This window comes from Felis catus, chromosome B4 (assembly GCF_018350175.1).
Source record: "Felis catus isolate Fca126 chromosome B4, F.catus_Fca126_mat1.0, whole genome shotgun sequence".
NCBI classification, from domain to species: Eukaryota; Metazoa; Chordata; class Mammalia; order Carnivora; family Felidae; genus Felis; species Felis catus.
In genome coordinates, this window is record NC_058374.1 from 43952723 (window position 1) to 43974792 (window position 22070).

A 22070-nucleotide genomic window follows, 5' to 3' on the forward strand; every position below is an offset into this window, starting at 1 on the left:
TATCTTACAATATACGCTTTGTATAGATTAATTTCTATGGACAACTTACTTTCTAATCATTCAGAAAAGAAGACCATAAAACGGAAGAGAGAGGTAAAGTTCAATGTGGAAAAGTTCTAACAATTATTAGATCTCCGTAAGGAAAATCTAGGCAAGAATCTTTTTCATAAATGTGAAACTTCCCCCCAACCCCAAACTGTTTTTCCAGTTGTAGTGGCACATTATAGTCACAAGGTGGCGATAGATTCGCTTTGAATTTAAGAACACTCCTGCTGTGAAAGGAGTATCCAGAAAAAAATACTTTTAAAAACATATATATTTATTTATTTTTGAGACAGACAATGTGAACGGGGGAGGAGAAGAAGAGAGGGAGACAGAGGATCTGAAGTGGGGTCCGTGCTGACAGCATAGAGCCTGATGCCGGGCTTGGACTCAGAAACCATGAGATCATGACCTGAGCTGAAGTCAGATGCTTAACTGACTGAGGTGTCCCCAGAAACAAATACTTAACAAAACATCCTCAACTGTTAGCTCTGGGAGATGACGTGTGTAAAAAATCTCGGGAGGTTAAGAATCCCTGGAAAAATTTGCAGAGCCAATCACTCCTCTTCTGCTCCTATGCATCGTCACCCCATGTGTAAGCCACGTGGAGAGAGTAAAGGAACAAAACTATAAGGGATGAAGAGGCAGTGGGCAATAGGCCACAAGATAAAGATCCGGGAAGATTTAAATGATACATTTCTTTGATAAGGAAAGGAAATAGAGCTCGCTCTGAACAAATTATCCTGCGAATTTCGTCTTTCTCACCCTGCACCAATTCATCTTGTTCATGGTCCGTGCTACTTTTCTGACGTGCCATAACCAGGAAGCTGGTGTCCTTTTAATCTTTTTGGGGAGCTTCGGAAGCAACCAGATCTTCCCTCTTTTATCATGCCCACCATTATCAAACCATTGCCCTCCTCAAAACTCAAGTCCATTCCATAGGGAAAACATATCTTCAAACTAAGTGACAAGTTTTACTGATTGGAAGTCCCTTTTATATCTCCCCCCCTTCTGATTTCTGGGGCTGAAGCCATAGAATTATTGAATCCTTCCATTGAAAAATGCCTTTGTGGACATCTAGTACCAATATCCCAATTACTAGGAGAAAATTCTGCATATACGCTACGTGAAGTATGGTACAACCAGAAATCACTTTAAAGGGTTATATGCAGGGGCGCCTGGGTGGCTCAGTTGGTTAAGTGCCCGACTTTGGTTCAGGTCATGATCTAGCAGTTCGTGAGTTCAGGCCCCACATCGGGCTCTGTGCTGACAGCTCGGAGCCTGGAGCCTGCTTCGGATTCTGTGTCTCTCTCTCTCTCTCTCTCAATCTCTTTCTCTCTCTGTCTGCCCTTCCCCCACTTGCACTCTGTCTCTGTCTCTCTCTCAAAAATAAATAAACACTTAAAAGTTTTTTTAAAGGGTTATATGCAAATTGAATAAAAAGAAAGAGCGCCGATACTGGTTCCGTCCCCCTCCATTGTACCCACGCCCTTTGTAGTGGGACTTTGAACTTCCTCCCATTAAGACCAAAAGTCTATTACCTCCACGCCTTGAATCTGGGCTAGTTTTTGACTTGATTTGTCCAATCAAATGCGGGGAGAGTAACAAGTCCAGTTGCAAACCTAGAGCCTTCTACCTCTTGGAACTCTCCCAGCCACCGTCTGATTAACTTGAGATAGTCTGATGGAGAATAAGAAACGCGTGGGCCTATTAGCCAAGCGGACAGTAAGCCAACTGGCCCACAGCTGACTAAGGTCCCCCTAGCCCAGTCGGCCTTCAGTTGGTCAGTCAGCAGCCCCCAGGTACATGAGTGAGCCCAGACGAGACCAGCCAAACCAGCATCAGATCAGTAGAAGCTTCTGGCTGACCCATAATCTGGTGAGCAAACTAAAGCATTGTGTTTTAATCGACTGAGTTTTGAGGTGATCTGTCACGTAGCAAAACTTAACTGATGGAGGTAGCAAATACGGTTGTACTTGTACTTATTGTTTCTCTCATAAGTCTATTTTGGCATTATATAATCCCGTTAATTAAATGTGAAAATTTTATTTTTTTTATTTTAATTTTTTTTCAACGTTTATTTATTTTTGGGACGGAGAGAGGCAGAGCATGAACGGGGGAGGGGCAGAGAGAGAGAGGGAGACACAGAATCGGAAACAGGCTCCAGGCTCCGAGCCATCAGCCCAGAGCCCGACGCGGGGCTCGAACTCACGGACCGCGAGATCGTGACCTGGCTGAAGTCGGACGCTTAACCGATTGGGCCACCCAGGCGCCCCAAATGTGAAAATTTTAAATATAATTTGCTGAGGATTCGTTTGCTCTGATTTAACTGGTTAGAGATTTGGGACCTTATTTCGGTTTGTTGTAGCAATCCCTCCTCTGTGTTGTTTTTGTCTGTCGCTGCCTGATAACTGCAATGGATATTAATTCAGGAAAAAACACTGATAAGCCAGAAGCAGTTCAATTATATGCTGAGCCCCTAAGTAGTGTGAAAATTTGAAAATAAGTAAAATAAATGACCCGAAAGACCTGAATTTGTCTTAGCATAGTGACAAAATTGAGGGAGAAAGGAATTGATAATATATGTAATACAAAGTAGGTGGGTAAGGCTGAACGTACGAGATTTCATAGAAAACAACATCTACTGTGCTGAAACAATCACAGGTCACTCTCTAGAAGATAGACTTCATTGGAGTGTTAAAAATATTGGAAGTTCCCAACAGGTAAAGAGGAAAGGAGGGCATTCACTCAGAAAAGCAGCATGAACAAAGGCATTCACATCCCATATATCAGCTCCTAAATATTGTTTTATTAACTACCCCAAATTTCCTACAAAGTAAACTCTGATATAGAATATTTATTCTTTCTTTTTTATTTAAAAAATGTTTTTAAGTTTATTTATTTTCGAGAGAGAGAGAAAGAGAGAGAGAGAGAGAGAGAGCATAAGCTAGGGAGGGGCAGAGAGAGAGAGAGAGACACAGAATCCAAAGCAGGCTCCAGTCTCCGAGCTGTCAGCAGAGAGCCTGACTCACTAACCACAGGATCATGACCTGGGCCACAGTCGAACGCTCAACCGACTGAGTCACCCAGGCACCCCAAAATATTTATTCTTCTTAAATCATCATTCATGCACTATTCACTGAGTACCTGCCATATCCCAGACATCTTTCTAGGTTCTTGGGACACGTCAGTGAAGAAACAAGCAGAGAGAATTGTGATTCAAAAGCTGGCATTCTGGATCCACTCTTTCATTGCATGTTGGGCAAAATCACTTCATTTACAAATAATCATTAATTTAAATCATCCTCTGTCCTCATTAGCACCAAACAAAGTACTAATAATTGGATACTGTTTTTGGTGCTTTCAGCCCCAAAATTATTACTAATGAATAAAAATATCTGAATAAAAGCCTGGAGAAACAAACTATCTGGAGAGGAACTGAAATCAGAAATGGAATTACATGGAGAGATTATGCCTATTGAATGCCTGCACCTGGGAATTTGTAGCCACGTGGCAGTTACCTAAAGTGGAATTTTGCAAGTGTCCCAGGGAGCACAAATGATAAATCCAAAGCACACTCTGGGTAGCAATGTTCAAATGTTTGTTTTGAAAGGGCCCTGACTGATTGTGTTGGGATAGAAAGGGAGGTAGTCACGCAATTGGCTTCCTATACCTGGGAGGTCCGATGTGGGTTCTAGCTCTCTCAGTGGGTCATTTCCCGAATGTTGACAAGTCATTCTATGCAGCTTGTATTGCTGTTTGAAAAATGGGCTTTTTAGGAAAACTGCTCTTGTAACTCAGCCACCTTGCAAAGGTCTGTGGTCGGAATCAAGAGCCCCAGATGTTAGGCGGAAGGATTTGAAACAACACCAGCCCCAATCGCCGTTTCACTCAAACTGCATTAGACACCCCAAGCAAGAGCCATCTAGGTAAACCCATTCAATAAACAAATTCTACTGTACAGGGATTTTAAGTCCACAAGGGGGCAGAATGGAGTCCACAGCAAACCACTGAGGTACAAGTACATATCCCTTGTCGGCCTTGTATTTCAAGTTTCCAGGCTTGATACCTAAGTCAAAAGTTATTCTGGTTTACCCATACCTGCATTATAAAGGAAAAGAATCTCATAGCTGGCTGCCTCCACATCTGTGCATTGGAAACAACGACTTTTTGAAAAAGTTAAGTTTGGGGCGTCTGGGTGGCTCAGTTGGTTAAGCTGCCGACGACGACTTTGGATCAGGTCATGATATCAGGGTTTGTGATTCCGAGCCCCCGCCCAATGAGCTCCCGTTAACAGCTCAGAGCCTGGAACCTGTGTCAGATTCTGTGTCTCCCTCTCTCTCTGCCCATCCCCCACTTGTGTTTTCCTTCTCTCTCAAAACAAAAACAAAAACAAAGCTAGGTTAAGGTATCGAGGATATTTTATTTTTAGTTTTTAGTTTTTTCCACCATGTTTTCCCATGAGACCTACTTTTTAACAGGTAAGGTACCTAATGAAGAGAGCTGTGAAGTGAATAGGTAGGAAGGTCAAACCGAAGCAAATGGACTTCAAATCCAAGCGCGTAACATAGAAAAGAAACAGAGGGTATCTCACTGGTTCAGCTTCAAGGTCAATCTCCTACAACATAAACAGACTGTTACTGTGCCAGTTAGTCAGCTTAGCTCACTGTATCAAAAGGAGTCATTGTTCTATCTTGGTACTTGTCCAACCCTAGCCAGGAGAGCCACGGAACCAGCCTTACAAGCGCAAAGGCAGCGCACGCAAAGACAGCAAAGGAGGAATGTAATTATATTTCAGAGGAGGAAAGAGAAATAAATGACAAATTGCGGGAGACAGAGAAGTTTGAGCAAAAATTCAGAAAGGAACTACCATTTGAGTTAAGCCTTCCACAACTGCTAGGGTTCTTCTAGATAAAGAATAAAGACGTTGCGTGAAAACAGCGTCACACCCTTGCGGGACAACAGCTATGAAACTCCGTAATCCTAAAACATCAGGAGGTGTCTGGAGACAGGCAAGGCGTCTGTGCCTGGAGCGTATGGGCTGCTTAGAGAAAACGTAGATGGCGGATCTTGAATGACACGGGATCTCTTTTGACGTGTTTTGGAGTCGCAGTCGGCTTATTGTCAACAAACACTGACTCAAATACCGTAACCAAAATTGTTCCTTAGACCTAATATTTCTTTTTTTTTTTTTAATTTTTTTTTCAACGTTTTTTATTTATTTTTGGGACAGAGAGAGACAGAGCATGAACGGAGGAGGGGCAGAGAGAGAGGGAGACACAGAATCGGAAACAGGCTCCAGGCTCCGAGCCATCAGCCCAGAGCCTGACGCGGGGCTCGAACTCACGGACCGCGAGATCTTGACCTGGTTGAAGTCGGACGCTTAACCGACTGCGCCACCCAAGCGCCCCTAGACCTAATATTTCTTAATCTGCCTAGAATACGGTTAGACCTGCCTTCCTCAGGAAACTGCATCCTCACAGTCTGAGTCTCAGAGATGCTCTCCGGTATGTCCAGCGGTAAGCCTGTCTGATAATCTCATACTGCAATAGCAAAAGTCCAAGACCCTAAGTTCTTGGAGTCCGTTTTTTTTTTTTGTAAAGGTTTCTTATGGATGTGCACTTTTGGGGCACTTGGTTTCAGATCTAACAGGTGTAGGAGAAGGAACAGGCCCATGTTTGGAATGAATTCTGGTTTAACTGGATGCACTTAGCCTTATCCTGATTCGCTTTAGAAGGTGGAACTGAATGTCACTCCAAGGGGTGGAAATGTATGTTGTCAGTTATGGAAACACTTTTTTCTTGCAACACAGGTTTCTGTTCTTTGCAGGTCATTTCCTCAAGGGTGCCAAACATTTCATAGTCTCACTTTTATGTTACATCGTTTGTAATGATGCTCTTGTGTAGAATGTCTCCCTAAGTAATGTATTTCCCAAGTATCTGACACAAAATGAATTATGCTTTGGGGTTTGGATACATTCAAAATTTTATATTAACAAGTATTATAAATCATCATGAAAAACAGAAATTGAAATATTTAGGTCATTATTATATGTATTTGAATTTGTGTAATTCAAATTGGCATTGAATGATCAAAGTAAGTAGATACCTATTTTTCAGAAATTTTATTGTAAACCTCCTTACAGAATAAGTCCAGGATTATTATTGTTTGATCTCCATAGAAAATGTGGCATATTTGTAAAAAGTGAACACTCCCGACATTTATCTGAATAAATATTTCCCTTTTGATGAAAAAAATCACTTATTTTCCACTAAATAATGAAAAACTTAATTACATATTTCCTACAGCCTGGGTGTGAGCCTAGAGAGAAGGGGGCATAGAAGGAAAATAAAGAAGTAATGAGAAAATTAAAATAGGAAGAACACTGGAATGGCGGGAAGAGTTTAGGTCCCTTCCCAAGATCCTTTGGTCATGAGATTCTGATATCAGAGTCAAGAGAATGGACTTAGGCCAATGTTCTGGAACAATCCAGTTGTGTGATAATATGAAAAATCATAGACCATGAAATATCCACAGGACTTTAGAAATCTTTTACTGTAACTTTTCTAGAGGTGAGCTAAAGCATAGAGGGGATCAATGAAGGCCACAGGTATAAGCCAAGACTGGAAACCAGTCAACTGGTCTGGGCTTCTCTCCACGGAACGTCACTGTATCTTAAAATGATACTTGGTTTCCCTATGTATTTGCTTCCTCATTCATACAATGAGTAGGTCAGGCCGTGAACTTCTGTAAGATTCACAACAGTTTTAGAATAGTCAGTACTGGTTCACTTTGTGCTTCTAGATACACATCGGGCCAGGTTAGCTGTGTAGATGCAGAGACCTGTGATGGAAAGTAGAGAAATTGAGAGGGAATGCGTAGTCAAGAGCCCGAACACGCCTTCTTTCTGACAGGTTGTAGTTCTTTCTGGCAGATCCATTTATTGTCTGTGTCACAGTTCTCAGAAAAAATTCCTGTCGGGGAGACGTAAACACAGCTGTTTTTCTTAGTATAACCAACAATACGTAATCTGTGGAGCAAACGAAAAGCGTCATTTAGTGCTTAGAATTTTCTCACATAATTCTCTTCACCCAGCCAGCGTCTCCTACAACTTTCAGGAAACAATCGGCTGCTAAATTATTGAGTACAGAGCAAGCGCACAGTCACAAACCTAATGGTGTAAACTTTTAATTTAAAGCTAATAATAAATCTCCGGCCCTTGCCAGCTTATCTTCACTGGAAAAGCATTCTCTACCAAGAAGCTTCAAACTAATATATACAAACAAACACCAAGCTTTGCAAACTGGGGCTCTCTTCTTATTCTTATTCTGTCCTTAATACATGTGAAAAGTTTCTTAACTTTACTGAGCTTCAGTTTTCTTAAATAGAGAGGACAGGACCACCTGATATTTGGGGGAGGCATTGAGATAGCGCATGTGAAGGTCTGACAATGCTTCAAGTGTGCGCTCAGTAAACATGTTAAGTAGACAACAGCATATGACGGACATGCAGGGTCTACAGAATTTGGATCGGCTTAGAAAAGAGGCTTAGCGGGGCGCCTGGGTGGCTCAGTCGGTTAAGCGTCCGACTTCGGCTCAGGTCACGATCTCACGGTCTGTGAGTTCGAGCCCCGCGTCAGGCTCTGTGCTGACAGCTCAGAGCCTGGAGCCCGTTTCAGATTCTGTGTCTCCCTCTCTCTCTGCCCCTCCCCTGCTCATGCTCTGTCTCTCTCTGTCTCAAAAATAAATAAAAACATTGAAAAATATCTATAAAAAAAGGAGGCTTAGTTTGTGTGGTATGTGACCCGGACCAGAGGCTTCCATTTTCCCTCATTCCAAACAGAAATTGGTGGGTGTCTGCTTCAAAATGTCGTTGGTTCCAACACGCATGAGGCTTGTGGAATGTAGTGGGAATAGGCGGCACTAAGGTGAGGTGCCAGGATGGGAGGGTTCAAGACTCTCCTATCCAATTTTAAACAAAGAGGATAGGGGTCTGTCACAGCTTTTCTTTGTTCCTTCACTGCATTTCTCCATGCAGCCCTTTCGGCCTGAGCAGCCAATCCCATTCCTTCCTAGTGTCTGACACCCTGGTCAACTTACCAACTTCTCTCAACTGGGCTATTGCCAAAGTCCGCCATGTTTTATCTCTTCTACCCATTTGATTCCTTCTTCCGCTTTACAAGATAACTTTTTAATGCTTAGATGGCCAAATCAAAGACTTTCTTTCCGAAAGATCGTCAATGGCTTCCTAGGCTTTCCTTAACCAGATCTCAGCCTGGTTCTCTACCTTATCTCATTTAATCCCTAAACGGTCCTGCAAAAACAATTACTATCACCCTCTATTTTTTTCTTTACCTGAAAGCCAGGCTGACAGTTAAAATAAAAGCAGAATTTAATGAATACTCTTTCTACTACAACCCCATTCCTTCCAGGTTTGCCTGATCACTGCCATATTTAATTAAAGCATAATTTTTCTCTCAGAGTAAAATGGGATGTTCAGCTGAATTTAATCCATCCGCTTTACCTATATTTCCGCTCACGGACACTTCAGCGTTCTCCAATTTTATTATAAACTTCAGTAAAATAAACACACACGCACTGATTTCCATTAACCCTAACTTGGGTATGAACAAAGAAAACTAAGTCAACATTAAATTTTCATTTATATGGGAATAAAGTACAGAGAGTAATCGTCAGAAAACATGTAAAAAATGAAGATAGATTTTTTTTTTTGGAATTTGTGTGGTGTGTGTGTGGCGTATGTGTGGAGTACGTGTGTTGTATACGTGTAGTCAGCGTATTTTGTGTGTGGCTTGTGTCGTGTATGTGTGATGTGTGTTGGACGTGTGTGTGTGGTTTTTGGTGTGTGTGTGGTATACATGTGTGGTGTGAAAGCAAATTTTATCCACCAGAATGAGTAGGCTTGCCCTTTCATAAATTTATTCTACCTCAGAACACTTAGACTTTAAAATAATTTTTTTTAATTTTTTTTTAATGTTTATTTATTTTTGACGGAGAGAGACAGAGCATGAGCAGGTGAGGGGCAGAGAGAGAGGGAGACGCAGAATCTGAAGCAGGCTCCAGGCTCTGAGCTGTCGGCACAGAGCCCGATGCGGGGCTCGAACTCACGGACCGCGAGATCATGACCTGAGCCGAAGTCGGAGGCTTAACCGACTGAGCCACCCGGGCGCCCCTAAAATAACTTTTTGAAGAATCACCTTTAAAAAATATTTTAGAACATGTGTCAAACAGCGTAAAAATTTGCTAATTAAGCCAACATATGTTTCAATGTTTAACACTTTTCCTTACACATTTACACTATAGTTTAGATAAACTTGGACATGTTCCTGTGTTTTAAGTCTCATGTGTTTTCCTCATATTCCTCATGTTTTTTGAATGATAAAAAAGTTTTAACTCTCATTTATACAAATGTGATTGAAGTCTTCACAGACTCAGAAACTGGAACACAGGGGCACCTGGGTGGCTCAGTCGGTTTAAGCGTCCGACTTCAGCTCAGGTCACGATCTCACAGTTTGTGGGTTCGAGCCCCACGTCGGGCTCCGCACTGACAGCTCAGGGCCTGGAGCCTGCTTCGGATTCTGTGTCTCCCTCTCTCTGCCCCTTCCCTGCTCATGCTCTGTGTCTCTCTCTCAAAAATAAATACACATTAAAATAACTTAAAAAATAAAGCAACACAACATCCTCTCTTCTGAACAACTTATCAAAAGAAGTCTTTACAGAAACATTATTTGAATGCATACTTTTGCTTCCGAGGAAAAAATTCTCTGCCTTTGTTACACAATTATCCATTAATTCTGTTAAAATATGTAATTTATTTGGGTAGTATCAACCCTCCTATTGAACCGATAATTTTCTTGGAGAGCTTACACAAAAAATTACAATGAGACACCCAATAGAAAATAGCTAATAGATCCTTTGTGGCCTATGCCATATTCATCGCATCCCCTCAAATAATTGTCTCCTTGGCACCTCTTGTTAAAATATACCGTTGACCTTTGAACATCATGGGTTTGAACTATATGCGTTCACTTCGCGTGGTCTTTTGATAAATACAGTGTGTTACTGTAAGTGTATTTTCTAGTTTTATGGTTTTCTTAATAACATTTTCTTTTCTCTAGCTTATTGCAAGAATACAGTGTAGAATGACTATAATATATTTAAAATATATGTTAATCGACTGTTTACGTTATCGGTAAGGCTTTCTGGCCTGTCTGAGTTCCACACTCTTGATATTTACTTTTTTTTTTTAATTCACTGAAAAACACTACGTAAATAATTCTGCATGCTAAAAGCCTCCAGCTAGAGATTGTTTAATGCAATCCCCATATATATATATAATATAATATATATATATATATTGCTCTAAAGGGCTGTTGTCTTTTCCCATATGGGACTTTCAACCAACCAGCTTCAGAATAGTTCATCTTCTAAGTCTATTCTGGACATCTTGAAAATTTCTAAGCCAAATGGAAACCACAAAACTCAGTCTTTCATAACAATTTTACGTTCTCGAAATACAAAGCTGGTATAGCGTGAATATTCAAATTGGCTTATCGAATACTCACATGTTTGGATTTAAAAATGACCCATTTATCCACTTCCATTTCTTCTCTGATAATGTTAAATTTAATCCAATCCAAAACAGAAATTCTTTTTTAGGTATCAGGCTTTGTACGTGTCTCTATAAATAAAGCAAACAAAATGGCGGAATACTGAATCTGTATGATCTATTCATGGTTTGCATTTTTCTACTCTTTCTCTAAAACTGAGTTCAAGTCTTACCTCATCTATGATGACTTTCCTAACTCCCCATCAGAGTTGATTATTCCTTCTTTGTGATATTACTCTCTATATTTATATTGTTGCATTCATCAAATTACATTCAATTATTTCCTTATATGTCTGTTTCATCTCTCAGATTGTGAGCTTCTTGAAGTCAAAGTTGCTACTTGTATCTGCATAGCCCCTTTGGGCTGAACCCCAAAGGCCGTGGTAAGGTTAGAAAAAAGTGCTAAGTTCTATTAAGGTATCTTATTTAATTATTTACCAGTTCTTCTGGATCTTGAAAAAGCAGCAAACTGGATTCTTTTGTGGAACAGTCAGCTAGACTGTAGTTCCAAGTGTTGGAAACGAGAGAAAAAAACAAACATTTTTCTCGCAGTAGACGCCAATCTTTTGGGCACTTTAACAGATCTGGCTTCTCTGAAGTAAAGAGAAAGATGAAATAAATAAGTGTTATAGTTCTCTCCTGTTTCCACCCACCGCAACCAATCACACATACACAAGTCATCATAAATGCACAAAAGTCTCTGATTATCATTGTGAGAACAATGAATGGATTGGCTATAATTCTGAGGTTTTTGACACTCTCCATTCTGATATCAAGAATTGGAAATCCATGACCAGTTGTATGGGGCATAAATGGAATCATGGAGTGTTAGAATAGGAAAAGACCATTAAGATCATTTAAGCAGCCACATCTTACTTTTTAAGGCACTGACAGAATAATTTAAGTGCACATAATCAGATGGTGTGAAGAGTCAAAACTATTGCTGAATTTTCTCAAGCTCATCAGTAGTGTTGATTCCACTACATATCCAACAATATCAAACTTATCGAGGGGTGCCTGGGTGGCGCAGTCGGTTAAGCGTCCGACTTCAACCAGGTCACGATCTTGAGGTCAGTGAGTTTGAGCCCCGCGTCAGGCTCTGGGCTGATGGCTCAGAGCCTGGAGCCTGTTTCCGATTCTGTGTCTCCCTCTCTCTCTGCCCCTCCCCCGTTCATGCTGTCTCTCTCTGTCCCAAAAATAAATAAGCGTTGAAAAAAAAATAAAAAAAAAAAACTTATCGAAAGGAGTTTTTACCTCAAACAACTTGTAAACTGCAAAGCAAATATAATTTACCGCCCTAAATTGATGACCAGTACTACGGAAAATTTCCAATTGCCAAAGTATATACTTGCTTACTTAGTGCAATCTGTTGGGTAACATTTTCCAGAAGGATTTTCCAGGTTACTTAAAATTGATGATCTGGGAGCATGTGCACCATCCACAATCATATTTTACTACAGTCATTCAACCACAGTGTCTTTATTAACACACACTGCTTCGTGAAGCAAGATTAACCTCCTAGTAGTGAATATGATAAATATTTAGAAACTTATTTTGTATTTCAGTTTTACTAATTAACTTCAGTCAACAGTTAACTGTTTGACATGCTCACTAAAATCATCCACTGTTTCACTTAGGTGCATATATTACTTCTTAACTTGATATTTGGCTGTTAATTCTTGAATATTCTAGCAGCAACATCTGTGTTGGGGTGGAGCGTGTCAGGTAAGTGATTCACCATCATTGGCTTCAGAATACTTATTTTGTTTCCTCTAAGTGTGGAAGTGTGACCTAGTGGTTAAGATCATCGGCTCTGAGGTCAGGCCACAGGTACAATTTCCATTGTCGCCTCTTACTTGGTGTATGACCCTAAGTGAGTTGCTTAACCCTCCCATTCCCCAGGGTTGTCAAACATAAAGTCAGAAAGCTCATACTATCTGAATATATGGGTTGTTAGGAGCCTTTACTAATGTAATGTATGGTATCGGTCAAATACGAGCTGTTATTTTTAGGAACTTCCAAGCTACAAAATTACCTGTAGTTTCATTCCTGTTCTCGTGAACATCCACACCGCTTTCTTCTATTGACAAGTTTTGTCTTAAGAATATTACTAGTAAATAAGGAGAAACCAGTAAGAAGATTAAATGCTGAATGTGGCAAAATGGATATGTTATTATCACTTCGGGAAACTATGTTATCTCAACCAGCTTGAATGTGGGTGGAATATAAAGGCAATAGCTATGTAGTAACAAAGGGTCTAGTTAGAACACAGCATACGTAAACAAACAAACAAGAAAAAACACCTAACAATGAACTTACACACACGTTGTTACCTGTTATCTACTCTTAAGTTGTTTATACTCCTGACCAAGCTTTCTCATATTCGGGAGGAATATAATTATGCCTACCCCATGGGAGAGATTGCCTAGTGCAATCTGGAATATAATAGGTACTGAAGAAACTGTAAATAATGGAAAATTCAAATTATCTTTGTTATTGTCATGTCTTTATTAGAATGGTGATCTAATTTTAGTTCTGGAACACATCTGAAATACCTCATGAAGATGATCAGAACAATTAGGAACAGAAATCCAAAAGGCTGAAGTTCACAGAGTAGATTTGGGCTGAGCATTGTTAAAAACATTGTTTTGTAATTGTTTTTTTTTCATCGGTCTTTCGCTAAGTTTGGGGGTGGCCAAATTATTTGATACTCTAATATTTGTGATAGGAACAAAATATGTATTCTGAAGCAAATGATCTTGAATCACTTACCTGAAATACTCAACCCAATCACAGTCAAGGTAAGAAGAATAACCCCAGTACAACCAAGTTTCAGAGCCAACTGATGCCAAGGTGGACCTTGACAGATGTCTGAGAAGTTAAGAAAATACACTTAGTTAACTGGTTGGGTCCATCTGGAACAAAAAGCAAAGGTGTTGCATATAGACAGATTCAAGTTGGGAGCTGGGGGCAGGAAAGAACGCTTATCAGCCATATTAGAGCTCCACGAGATGGGTTCTCAGTCAGATCCACCTGAGATTTGGCTCATGAGTAAAACAGAAATATTTACGCTTGTCTTAGGTACAAAAGATTGGTGTAACAATCAAACGGGATAGATGTGAAAAGTTTCAAAAATTGCCAAGTGCTGTATGAAAATGAAGCGCACGCCCTATTGTAGGAAGTAAGTCAAAGAATTTTGTCTAAAAAGGATGGCCTTCATCCAGTCAAGATATGTTAGAATGATTTCTATGGAGGCTCTATTCTGTGCTAAGTATCATTTTAGGTTCTCGTGACACACAACAATTCTATTCTTAGACATGGATTCCTCTGCTTTATTGTTGTCTAAAGCAATTATCTCCAACTTGAATCAGAGAAGAGTGTTTTATGAGGCTGCATATTATTTTAGTATTTCGATGAATATAACATAACATGAGCTTATGTCTACAACGTTGCATAGTCTAACAAATATCAAATACATTTGTTTTTCTCTGCAATCATATCATTTACAGTATACTGTGTCTCATGTTTATCATGTTTATCACAAATTGTGATTATGGGGGAGCCTGGGTAGCTCAGTTGGTTGAGCATCTGACTCTTGATTTCTGCTCAGGTCATGGTGTCATGGTTTGTGAGATCGAGCCCTGCATGGGCTCTGTGCTGACAGCATGGAGCCTACTTGGGATTCTCTCTCTCCCTCTCTCTCTGCCCTTCCTTTGTTTGCAAGCACACGTGCTCTTGCTCCCTCTCTCTCTCACAAAATAAGTAAACATTAAAAAAAGAAATTGTGATTATATTAATTAATGAAATGGAAGCATAAATTAATCACAAGTGTATCAACATATTTTGTTCTAGACATCTTTAAAACTATAAATTTCATGGGGAAAAATAATGAGAGTATTTTTTTTATTTTTTAATGTTCATTTATTTTTGAGAGAGAGAGAGAGAGAGAGAGAGAGAGTGAGTGGGGGAGGGTCAGAGAAAGAGGGAGAGAGAGAGAGAGAATCCCAAGCAGGCTCTGCACTGTCAGCACAGAGCCCGACGTGGGCCTTGAGCTCACGAATCGCAAGATCATGATGTGAGCCAAAGTCGAACGCTGAACTGACTGAGCTACCCAGGTGCCCCTGAGAGTAATGTTCTAATAAAAAAACTTGCAGGGAAACACCAGCTCAGATTCCAAAATTGAATCAACTCTGATAGGAATTAGTCTAGTAATTCATACTTTAGTTTCTCCACTTGAAATTGTGTTTAGGTAATGCCTATACCTCTGACTTAATTATAAGACCCCTTTTGCTCTCATTTGGTTTGTAACACACACACACACACACACACACACACACACACACTCACACACACACACATGCACATATACACACATATATAACATATATATGTAATATAGCCATAACATGCATATATATACACATATATATACACACATATATATATATAATATAGCTGTAAGATATATTACAAGTTGTTTTCTAAATTATATTATTAGAGCAGAGGGCTTTTACAAGTAAAGGTTTTTTAATTTATCTAAAGCTCTGGATTTATTTATATTATCTATTCTTTTTATATTTTTTTCTAATATTTCTCTATATAGACATTTATTTGTTTTGAGTCAGTTGTTAAGAATATTAGTACCAGGTTTGTTAAAATGCTATCTTTTATTCTTCTTAAATGTTCCAGAGTGACTTACAAGTCCATTTGCACTTTGTTTTTTTACACTGTCCCTGGCAATAATTTTGTGCAACCCAATTTGCAGAAAACTATTAATGGTCCCCTTAGTTAGTATGTTGACATTCATATCTGAGCTCTTTCTAAAATGTTCCCCAGTAGATGGAATTTAGAATAGCTAATGTGATCAAAGATTATGGGAAGAAACAGATGATCGGTAAGATTCAAGGTAGTGACACATCGATTATCACCTATGAGTAAGTACCCAGAGGAGACTCCTAAACTCTGGGCATACATCTGGATCTGAGAACACCAAACTTGATTAACATTGACCTAGAACTTCTAATGAAAACCACTGTGATACAGAATGGCTAAATGCAGTCAATGAACCTAAGACTGGCCCTAAAATATCATTCCTTCCAGTTGTAGATATGTATATTATTTTACCTTTATGTCTCTTTCCTTCCTCGTCCTTTTTTCCCTTGAAACTTTGCAAAATGGAGACATATAGTGACTATTTTAATATTTATTATGGAAGCACAGCAGTGGTTAGAAGCAGAGGCTTTCAAATCTAGCACATCTGTATTTGAGCATGTTGCTTTGGGCAAGGTATTCTAGCTTCATAAGTGACAAATTTCCTCATTTATAAGATGTAGACTAATATCTACTTTGTAAGGTTTTTGAAAGGACTATATGAGACAATTCTTCTAAAATGCTATGCATAGTACCTGGCACATAGTAATTATTCAATAAATATTATGTCATTTTTCTTTTAATCTTTTTTAAAAACTACAAATCTTCCTCAATTTATTCCTTATGTATATTCCTTGCATCCCCATAAACCCAGTGAAAGTTGAAAAGATAGTCATTTGAAAATAGTTTTACTCTCCCTAACCTATCGAGCATCATAGCTTAGCCTACCCTATCTTAAAAGGGCTCTGAATAATTACATTAGCCTAAGCTTGGGCAAAACCATTTGACACAAAGCTTATTTTAGAATAAAGTATTGAAAATCTCATAATTTAGGGAATAGTGTACTGAAAGTGAAAAGCTGCATGGTTGCACGGGAACAGGATGACTGTATTGGTTGTGACCTTCATGATGGTGTGGCTGATGGGGACCTGTGGTTGCCACTGCCCCGCATCACGCAATAAGATTGTGCCACTCCTTGCTAGCCAGGGAAGAGATTGAATTCAAAATTCAAAGTATGGTTTCCATTGAAAGTGCATTGCTCTCACACCATTGGAAAGTCCAAAAATTGCAAGTTGAACCTTAGTAAGTAGGGGACCATCTGTATAGGTCAAAGGAAATTTGGAGTGACTTTTTTTTGAGAGAGAAAGGGAGAGCACACGCCTGGGAGAGGGGCAGAGAGAGAGAGAGAGAGAGAGAGAGAGAGAGAGAGAGAGAATCTTAAGTAGGCTCCATGCTCAGCACAAAGCCCAACATGGGGCTCAATCCCATGACCCTGGGGTCATCCCTGAGACGAAATCAAGAGTTGGATGCTTAACTGACTGAGCCACCCAGACACGCCTGAAGTGACTTTTAAAGATACTTCTTCATTCTTGATAAAACTTAAGGAATTGAATGGAAGGTCCTGTGCTTGGGGTGCTCTTCTGTATTAAGTTCTTCTGCTGCACTATATGAGACTGAAATTAATGGAGTTACAATAACAAGTTGAAGAGGCCAAGTAAACCTTAGTTATTGGGAAATACCCACTCTGGGCTGCTCTTTGGGTGTAAACAATATATTAAACCATTCTACTCCATTGCTCTAAACCTCTCAATGGCTTTCTATGGAGATTTGAATGTGGACAAGTCTATAAAGTGGTCTGCAGATCCCTATTCAATCTGGCTTCGAATGACCTCTCTAACTTCATCTCCTGTGGCTCTCCATATATACATGCTGATATTTCACCCTAATCTGCGTGCTCTCCTACAGTATGACAGGTAAGTTCTGATGTCAGGGAGGTTGCACTTGTGTGTCCAGCTTCCTAAAAAAGACTCTTCTCCCAGAAAGCATGACTTTGTCCCACAAGTCTTGACAGGTCTTGACTCAAATGTCTTCTTATCATCACCTCCTGTAAATATTCCATTTGATACAGTACCCCCCACCAAACAAAATTCTACTTCTATTTTTTATTGTTCTCAATTTCACTCAATATCACGTGATCTTTTGGGGCATCTGGGTGGCTCAGTCGGTTAAACGTCCCATTCGGCTCAGGTCACGGTCTCGCAGTTTGTGAGTTCGAGCCCCACGTCAGGCTCTGTGCTGTCAGCTTGGACCCTGGAGCCCACTTCAGATTCTGTGTGTCTCTCTCTGCCCCTTCGCTGCTTGTTCTGTCTCTCTCAAAAATAAATAAACATTAAAAAAAAATGTTTTAAATATCACATGATCTTTTTACATATACTCAGTTATTTGTTTATTATGTCTCTTATAGTAGTATAATTGCAATAAAGGAAAATATTTTTTCTCTATTTTGTTCGCTGCTGTAGCTTCAAAACCAATAGTTTATTTTTGAATGAATAAACAATGTCTAGAGGCATTTTACCAACAGCTTACTTACTTTTCTAAGGGACCAAACCATTGGCTGTAACAAAATAGGTCACAGCTCACATCTCCCTCTAGCTCGCTGACTCCTTTTGGTGCGTTCACTGTTTAACAGTAACCACAGCCTGAAGAGTTTAGCCAAGGAGCTCAGCAGTGGTTTCGCAATAATTGTAATATCAGATCAGTGTTTTTTTTTTTTTTTAATTTTTTTTCAACGTTTTTATTTATTTTTGGGACAGAGAGAGACAGAGCATGAACGGGGGAGGGGCAGAGAGAGAGGGAGACACAGAATCGGAAACAGGCTCCAGGCTCCGAGCCATCAGCCCAGAGCCTGATGCGGGGCTGGAACTCACGGACCGCGAGATCGTGACCTGGCTGAAGTCAGACGCCCAACCGACTGCGCCACCCAGGCGCCCCAGATCAGTGTTTTTAAATTACACGTTTTGTTGGTCTTATTCTACTTTGTTTCAGATTTCCTTTCACGATGGTGAAATAGGACAAAAATATGATCAGACTGGACAAATTTTCTGGACGCACTGATTTGGGGTCATAGATAGTAATTTTTGAGGAAAATCTCACTGCCTTTCTCTGTATTCACTTTAGGTCATCCCTTTTAAACACCAGCCTCCTCCCTCTCCACCTTTGCTAGATCCGAATAGGGTAAGAGAAAGTCTCATTATATCCCTAAAAAATAACTGTGGCCACACCAAACCCTGACTGTAGTTATCAAGATCCTCCAATTCCCCTTAACCCCCATAATGAAGAGCATAGTGAAACTTATTTGGTAACCCTAAGCCTTTTTTCCCAATTTAGAACATTGATAATTTAGTAGTTTCAAACCTATACCAAATCATCTTAAAAGGCTATAGCCCAATGTTTAGCACAATATGAAATGAATATCAGGTTGGATAAAAATCCCAGTAGTACATTTGGTTAGATTTCAGAACGTCATGATAATTTTGTGCATATCTTCTGCCTAGTTTCTGGGCTTTTTTCATCCATTTCCAGGCTATTGGCATCCGTCACCTATTACCTCACATGACCGTTTCCCTTTTTTTTTTTTTTTCCCCACTGAAAATACTAATTCCTCTGACACAGAAAAGTGCTGATTCCAAGTGTCAAATAGGTTCTTTTAATGATATTCTCCAGTGTCTCATGGCTTATCTCCGTCGAAACCAGGATACATTTCAAGCATCAAGTTTCAAAGTTAGAAACTATCAGATTATAATTACGTTGAAGTCTTTGATCTTGAATATGATATTCTTCTAGAAAAATTTTTCTCCTTCTCTTTGGATAGCGAAGGATATTAATCATTGCACTTATACTTCATATTGGGGGGAAAAACACTGTGGGAGGGAATGCAGTAAAACTTAGCATTAGTATTTTGGGGAAGGATTTGGAATAAGGTACGTTACCATGAGAGGAAGTCTCTAAAATATTACTTTGTTCATATGTGTAAAATTATGTCTCTAAATTATTATGTCTCTAAGATAGTTATGTCTCTAAAATATTACTTTGTTCATACGTGTAAAATATTTCTTCCTGGTTTTTAACCAAGGCTCAGGAATAGGAGTGATGTTCACTCTTCACACTAATATCTTGATAAAAGAAGAAACCTACAAGGTGTGTGCTTTTCGTCACAGTTACTGTTACCTACAGATAAGCTAGGCTATACCATATATATATATCATATATATATATATATATATATATATATATATATATATAATATATCCTATATATCCACATATATATGGTGTATATATCCTATATATATATATATCCTATATATCCTATATATATAGGACTGCTGCTTATCCTCAGAGCTGTGATTTAAAACCATCAATATAAGAGAAAAATCTAACTCTGAAAGACAAACAAATGCCAAATGGAAAACAAAAGGCACTTACCCTGAGGAAGAGATGGGGATGATGAACTTTCCAGGCAAGGACCCCTGGATAAGTTTAAATCAGCATATGTCACTTGTCTGTCCATTGCAAGCAGGAGAACGTGGCACAAAACTTGTGCGTAAGGACAGACTCCAAGTGCTATGAGTCAAGATCAGCGAAAGGAAGTGCCCAGTCTGAAATGCTTTTTTGTTTCTTTTGTATCTCCACCCACCTACACTTTTAGCTGTGGGGTTTCTCCGTAAATTAGTGAGACAATCCACTTACTGAGTTCCCAATATACTTAGATATGTAACGTCTACTTTGCGTAGTTAACTGGTCAGCTGTTTGACAAAATTTGGGGAAGATCTTCTTGTTGTTGTTCTAATCCTCCCTTTTGAGTATCTTTCTCCAGGTCAGGACCGGCATGAGACAAATGAGACTTTCATCTAGGGTGCAAATTTAAGGGACTCTCCAAAAAGATTCAGTAATCAAGAGAAATAACATTTAATGCAATGTTGTAAAAAGTACACATTTATGCCAAAAATGGCAGGATGCCTTTCAAAAGTTCTAAATTCTTCGTGAAATATTTGTGCTGTAGGTCAAGCTACAAAATATGAAAAATGGCATTGTAAATGTGGACATGGCCCCTTAATAACATAATTTAAAAAAGCAAATAGCTAAAGATCCATAGACCATGCTTAGCTTAGTTCTAAAGGCACTCGTGTCTATAACAGAGTCTCCACATAAGTACAAAATTGAAATCTACCAGAATTATAGAAAGTAGAGGCCTTGAGTCTGTAGAATTTCCTTTTTTTCAAGGATTTTCAGGCATAGAACCTTAAAGGAGGATCTTAGATGCCACTAAGTCTGACATTCCCACATTGCAAATGATACGAGAGAAAACCAGGGATTTCCTCAAAGTCACTTGCTGTAATCAGAGCAGAATTGTACCAAATGCTCAGAATCACTGAACACTGGAAGTGGTCTCCCGGCTTTGATTCCCCAGAAGGAGGAAGTGGCTATTCATAGAAGAAAAGTTTTCATTCTGTGCCTGTTATAGAGACACACGCTTATTCTTTAAATGCTACAGATACTTACTTATGAAAAAAGTAAGCATGTGTGAGAATTGAAAAGAAAGCATATGACATTTATAATCTATGCATCTTTAAGTGGATGGTGGGAAAAATAAAAAGGGTTGCTGTTTTTAGAAACATATGAAAAATATATTTTCCTGTATTATAAAAATATATCCAGCATGATTGATGGTAATCTTCTGAACTTAAAAAATTTCTAAGCTATTTCTTTTGATTTCCTTGTGAGAGTTTAATTTTTAGAGTGAGGCACCAATGGTTATCCACCAATATTTAAATTTTTTTTTTTTTAATTTTTTTTTTCAACGTTTATTTATTTTTGGGACAGAGAGAGACAGAGCATGAACGGGGGAGGGGCAGAGAGAGAGGGAGACACAGAATCGGAAACAGGCTCCAGGCTCCGAGCCATCAGCCCAGAGCCTGACGCGGGGCTCGAACTCCCGGACCGCGAAATCGTGACCTGGCTGAAGTCGGACGCTTAACCGACTGCGCCACCCAGGCGCCCCTCCACCAATATTTAGAAGGTAGATATTTCACCTTCCCCCAAAATTCTGAAAGTCTTGAGTATAATATATCGAATCACTAAAACAAGCTTAGGTTGATAATACCATTCATTATATGCTCTCTTCAGTGATTCAATGACAATGTTCCTTAAGTATCTGACTGTTTTGTAACTAGCAGTCACTTTATTTGTGCTATGATATTTGGTTTTGTCACATACCTCATCTAAATCTTTAAAGTAAACATAATCTGCCAGAATTATGGAAGGGTATACTGGGTCACCTATATAGAATACTGTTTCTCAAATGTTAGTGTCTATATAGGGACCACCCGAAAACTTGTTAATATTGTAGACTCTTGCCACGTGTATCCTTCCTTTCCTAAGACACAGTTAGGCTAAGGTGGGGGATGTGCTAAAAAAATCATCCCAGATTAATGAGGTGGTTCATGAACCACACACAAAGAAATAATCATGTAGCAAGTGAAAAGTGTGAGGCTATTTGAGAAAGATCAACAGAGGGAACAGAAGTCTGATAATTCAGGGGATTGAAATTATGGTTTGGCACACTAGAGTTTCATTTAAATGAAGCATGACTGTGACTTTCGGAATCCACAGTAGCCAAATGAAAACTAATTTATTTGAGTGCTCCCTTCAAAGACATTGATTTCCCTTCAAGCAAAACTTGTAGAAGTC

General features: G+C 39.3%; 1 protein-coding gene across 2 annotated transcripts; it reads right to left on the reverse strand.

Moving 5' to 3' along the window:
* Window positions 1-6147: 6147 nt before the first annotated feature.
* KLRB1 (killer cell lectin like receptor B1) lies at window positions 6148-20030 on the reverse strand. Of its 2 annotated transcripts, none has more exons than XM_045061348.1 (6): window positions 19806-20030; window positions 13444-13542; window positions 12707-12781; window positions 11110-11264; window positions 10628-10743; window positions 6148-7016 (listed from the first exon to the last, which is right to left on the reverse strand). In XM_045061348.1, exons 1-6 carry the CDS (start codon window positions 19888-19890, stop codon window positions 7004-7006), a joined length of 543 nt encoding a protein of 180 aa, XP_044917283.1. In that variant the 5' UTR covers window positions 19891-20030; the 3' UTR covers window positions 6148-7003. The 2 variants fall into 2 exon arrangements, with proteins under 2 accessions (XP_044917283.1, XP_006933566.2); XM_006933504.3 differs by having other exon boundaries at window positions 6148-7072; window positions 19806-20022.
* Between the last annotated feature and the right edge of the window lie 2040 nt (window positions 20031-22070).

Coding starts and splice junctions, on each gene's coding strand:
- KLRB1 (XM_006933504.3), bottom strand. CDS start 19,890: ATGGACAGACAAGTGACATATGCTGATTTAAACTTATCCAGGGGTCCT. Junction 12,782..13,443: donor GATTGGGTTGAGTATTTCAG/GTAAGTGATTCA, acceptor CTTATTTACTAG/TAATATTCTTAAGACAAAAC. Junction 7,073..10,627: donor TCATTTTTAAATCCAAACAT/GTGAGTATTCGA, acceptor TTTGCTCCACAG/ATTACGTATTGTTGGTTATA.